Source organism: Oncorhynchus clarkii, chromosome 25 (genome assembly GCF_045791955.1).
Source record: "Oncorhynchus clarkii lewisi isolate Uvic-CL-2024 chromosome 25, UVic_Ocla_1.0, whole genome shotgun sequence".
Classification (NCBI taxonomy): domain Eukaryota; kingdom Metazoa; phylum Chordata; class Actinopteri; order Salmoniformes; family Salmonidae; genus Oncorhynchus; species Oncorhynchus clarkii.
In genome coordinates, this window is record NC_092171.1 from 18,910,396 (window position 1) to 18,915,867 (window position 5,472).

General features: G+C 40.7%; 1 protein-coding gene across 1 annotated transcript in view; it reads right to left on the reverse strand.

The window, feature by feature from the left end:
• Nucleotides 1-5,118, reverse strand: part of LOC139383322 (zinc finger protein DPF3-like) — a 43,503-nt gene extending 38,385 nt beyond the window's left edge. Inside the window, exon 1 of the mRNA XM_071127812.1 lies at nt 5,033-5,118. Coding sequence (XP_070983913.1) covers nt 5,033-5,064 — 32 coding nt within the window. The 5' untranslated portion in view covers nt 5,065-5,118. The remainder of the gene's footprint in view (nt 1-5,032) is intronic.
• Nucleotides 5,119-5,472: the final 354 nt, after the last annotated feature.

A 5,472-nucleotide genomic window follows, 5' to 3' on the forward strand; every position in this document is an offset into this window, starting at 1 on the left:
CCACACTGCCACGTAGGGCTGCGCGATACAGGCAAACAATCTAGGCCATATTTTTAACCAAATGTTGCAATTGAGATTTGACTTGCAATTTAGAGCAAACCACTTGGGTGAACTGTTGGAATCATGGAAATAGAATGATTATTTTAAATTCTAGTTAGAATATAATAGTGGCCACTTTGAATAGTGTTTGACATTACAACGAATGAAAATTAGAAGACACTGTTGCACAAACAACATGCTGATTTAGGTCTACACTATCACTAGTATCAAAATCAGGCTGCATAGCTAATTATGTTTGCTCTGACTCAGTACATGTATTAGCTAGCTAGTCAGCCAGCTAACATTTAGGCCAAACTATCTGTTTGAAGATGTAAGAAACACAAACTAATAGTGTAATTATAGAACACTAGTGGATTTATATTAAGAAGCATAGTGAAAACAGTATTGTCGACATCAACATTGTTCCATCTGCTGCATTGGCCATGCAGACTGAACGCAATTGTCTTGTGGTCAAGGAAAAACAAATGCACTCCTTGAGTGACAGGGGGCGGGGCTAGGTCTGTGTGGAAAGCCATGGAGAGAGATGACTCAGGTAGAGAAGTAAACTATAAAAATGGATGTTACACACGGTGTATCACATTTAACAAACCAAACATTAAAATACCATCATAGAAGGTAAAGTAAAAACCCAAACCAGTACGTGCATCAACACCGGTATATCGTAAAATACAGTATACCACCCAGCCCTACATGTACGTATGGTCACTGAGAACGGAGTCGTCGATGCACTTATTAATGAAACCGGTGACTGATGTGGTAAACTCCTCAATGACGTCGGATTAATCCAGAAACATATTCCAGTCTGTGTAGTTTAGCATCAACTTCATTGAACCACTTCCGTATTGGTACTTCCTGTGAGTTTTTAAGCAGGAATCAGGAGGATAGAGTTATGGTCAGATTGGAGTGAGAGCTTTGTATGCGTTTCTGTCTGTGGAGTAAAGGTGATCTAGAGTTGTGTCTCCAACTTTGCACAGCTGACATGCTGATAGAAATTAGATAAAATAGATTTGTTTCCCTGCATTAAAATCACCGGCCACGACGTTGGTCAAAGGCAAAATTATCCAAGATTAGACCAGAAATAGATCCCACTTGTGACCGATGTAAGCAGGCTCCTGCTACTTTACTGCCATGGTTTAGACATGCCCGAAATTGAAAGATTTCTGGATATCAATTTGAGACGTATTCTAAGATACTGGAGAGACCTATAAAACCTTCTGCCTGTATATAATTTTACAAGTGGCACCCCCTCTAAACAGTTATATAGCAAACATGCTGTCATTTACTAGTCTTCTAGCTAGATGTCTTATACTATTTAAGTGGAAGGATCAATCTCCAATGGATCAAGGAAGGCATGCAACATCTCAAACTAGAGAAAATGTGCTAGGGGTTCTGCAATTACATTTTATAATATCTTGCTACCTTTACTATCCTTTGTAGAAGACATGGAATCCAGCTAATTTCACAACTCCATAAACCAACACAAATTCAAATTTATATCACTATTTTTAACTCTACTTTTTGTTTGATTATATTCTTAGGTTTTTTTTTGTTATTTGCTTATGGTACTCAAATTCTACATCATGCCTGCTTTATTTAAGGTGGAGCTCTGTTGGAGCATGGGGGGTTAGTGTGGGTTTGATCAGGTAGGGGATACGTGTGTGTTTTTCCTCTCTATCTGTTCTGTCTGTACTAAGATTTTTTTTAAATTAAAACTGAAAAAAATAAGAAGGAGCACCTCCTCTGGATGAGCATGTTCTTGTTTGCTTATGGGCCTATACAGCCCTATACAGCCTCTGAGCAGCACAGTACATTTTAACATGTTGTGGCACCTCAATCATGTTTCAAGATTGTAACTGCTGTTTAGCATACGTGTGTTGTACCTGTTAACAATACAATCATTAGGCTCCTACTTAAAAAGTGCTGGCCCTAAATGGGCCTAAAACTACCCCACAAATTAGAGTAGCCATTATCTTGTCATGTGAATCTGACTGCTGTACCTAGATCACTTCCGTCAAGCTTCAGTGGAGGATAATGTGTCTGACAAAAAAAGCCATTGGATAGAAAAACAAGCAGCGAAAGGAATGTTGATAGCTCCCTCAGTTATGAGGTGTTAACTGTCTCAGAGCTTCCTGCCCTCTTTCATTCGAGTGCACTGCCCTCAGTGCCCTGAGCAGCAGGTGCAGTGGCCTAGGTGAGAGATCTCTCTAACACTCATAATGAGTGACGAGCATCAGCGTCTGAGAGCACAGGAGGTGAACGAGGCCCTGCTAACACTTACTCATGTCTTTGCTCTGTTTTTTTTCCTCTTGCATGAGTTCTTTTTTTCAACTGTTCGTTTTTTAGGGCCTTTGTGACATCGAAGTGGTTGAAAGGTTGTTCCAACTGTAAAAAGACATACCACAGCTAACCAGACAGACACTGTGTGCAACTGAGCTACAGTAAGGTAAGGCCTACCTCAAAAGCACACACACACCATCTTACAGATGTGAGTGAGGGGGGAAACCAAAAGCAAATCTATTGGTTGCTGGGGCCTCCTCTATCAGTGTGCTCCTGTCAACGGTTTGGGGTGTCATATCTGTGCCCAGCCCTTAGTGTGAGCATTACATAAACGCACATTTTGCATAAAAGAGAATGACCTCTCAACACAGTTTCCAGGAGGCCAGGCAAGCGATCTGCAGTAGCTTAAATTCCATTGTCTTTTACACTACATCTGAGGAACCCCAAGAGTTTTAGCTTAGGGCCTATGAGGGCTGGAGTTACAGTTAGCATCAATCTTGTTGTCTTTACCTTGATACTCAGGTAAGGTACTCAGATACAGGCTGACAAAGGGCAATAAAATACAAATTTTTCAGAATACCAATTTTCTTCAGATACTTCTGCATTTTGCGATTGGTTCAGGCAAATGTCGTCGCTCTTTGCAGGTGCATCTGAGCTTTACAGGAAGCCATAGCTGCAGCCCTGCAAGAGGGGAGGGCCTAGAGAGACTGTTTCCTATCGAACACATCGACTCTAGCAAGAAAGCCATTTCACAGTCATCTTGAGAAAGAATACCAATAACACACATGGCCTGTGCACATACAGACTCAATATTTTGAGTTCCATTTTATCAGTAGCTTGAAGAGCCCCTTGTCCCTCATCACTCTCCATGCATAACACACACACACAGTGTGGGAGGAGCAACACTTTGGCTACACCCACGATTGCCATATCCTTCTCTATAACAAAGCCAAGAAGACTCCTTCTCTATAACAAAGCCAAGAAGACTCCAATTAATTTGCCTCATCTCAAAGGAGAATACTCTTGATTTTTTTTTTTAAAAGGTCAAACTGGTCCACATGAGCAACATCCAATTAGTGTCAAGTGTGACTAATTATAATCTGACAAATGTGTGAGATGAAGTCTGAAACCTGAAACAGTAGCTAATTATAGCAGATTGAAACACTTCATTAAGCACAGCTTACAGCGAGGAGACATTATACATGTTAAAACCTCTAGGAGATGAAGAAGCAGCTCATTCAGGCACAGTAGAATGATTAGGTTGATCTTGTTGGATACAAGGGTAAAGTGGTTTAAAGGAAATTAGTCCCACAAAATTGATAAAAATGGCAGTGTCTCAAACTAGGCTACTTTGTGCCAACTGGGAACCACCACAGCCATGAAATGAAACAAGACCATCCTTTATGCTTGTCAGTGGTAGAGCTCTTCAAGCTCGTTTATGTAGTCATAAGCGTAAAATAATGATGCATCTATATGTAAGTGGTGGGCGAGGAGCACGCTTCCCTAATCCTGTAGGGCCCATGGGGGTGCCAGGGTACCTCTACAGAAGAGCAGATGGGTCTCCTGCCTTGCTGCCTGTGCCCAACACTTCCTCCTGGTCAGAGCATGTCCTGACAGATGGGCCCAGGATCATGGACCTGGCTAATCTGCACCACTCCTCCACTTAAAGGCACAGTCAAGTTACATCCCTCGTTCTTCACCTCCAGAAAGTCTCACCATCTCTAATGCACAGTCCAAAAGGTCTGGTTATACCTTAACTGTCCTACAAACAGTCTGTCAGTGCTCACACATGGGTAGTAACAAAGAAATGACTTACCAGTAGGCCTTGTTTGTCTTTCTCTGAGAAAATGTACATGAGGTGGCAATATCACTCAATACAAACTTGCCTAAAAACTTTAAATTGGCAATAGTTTTTTTTTCAACTTCTACGGCTAATATATATTATCTGACAATATAAGCTCTCATAGAAAAAATGGCGTCACGGACAAAACAGGATAAATACTGTTGATTCATTAGTGAGCACACAGAGGATAGGATAAAACTTAAGTAACTGCACAGGCGCTTTACAAAATGCATAGGACTACCTCCAAAGGAAATTCCGGGGCTCGCATTGCTGTCACTTCGCTTTCGGGCGGAAAGGCATGCAAATATAAAATGCCTCCTGCCTTGCTCTACCTAATGGGTCCTTGTCACGTCTGCGCTCAGCCAAAGTTGACATCTCGACAATACACACCAACTATAAAAGACTCAATGTTATTCCGGAAATATGGAAATTCGTGCAATTGTCTTTTACTCGTCCTCGTAATAGCAGAGTGCATGTTGAAACACTTTTGTGCTAAATTTTGAAGCAACGTTCAGATAAATTCAAGAGTCGGTTCAAATGAGTCAATAAATTATCATGTTGAGGTTACAGGCCTAAAACGCAATTAGTATGACACATGGGATAATCCGCATATCACACATAGAAGATTGTAAACCATAATATGCAGAAATGTCTAATAAACTAAGCAGTCTACTTCGGTGAAAGCACTGACACATTAATTCGGCTCCGCAAGTAGAAATACACATTGTTACGACAGCATTATTCCCACATTTGCACGCGTCTTGTATTTGCTTAAAAGTACGGATCCATGTAATTCAAGTATTGGCAACAAAGTAACACAACAGAATTTAATCAATTTGTTAATTTACTTACGCTTTAAGTGGGTTCTGAATGACAGCCGCCATTTTGCTACACGGTAACGCAATATCAGCGTCTTGCAGTTCTGAGTGAAACCTACGAAAAACCAACCAATCGGGGCTCGGGGTGGGTCCGTGAAGGTTTTGTTACTTTAATTTCCGAGGCAAAACGGAGAATGGAAAAACGAAAAAGGTCTGTTTATCGTTTTTCGTGTTTGTCGTTTCTGAATTAGAAAAACGAAAATCGGAAATCAACTTATTTTCTCATATATAGTGTCAGAATTTGACATGGAATAATGGAAAACAAATAACAACATCTATTACATTTCTGATTTTGGTTTTGTTCCCACCTGGAAGTACACGCCCCTTTATATAATATTCATGGTGCTTAGGGTTGTGTTTACAGCCTAGGCTGTCAGCACAAAGAAAATATTAGACTGTGTGAGTGTGACAGGA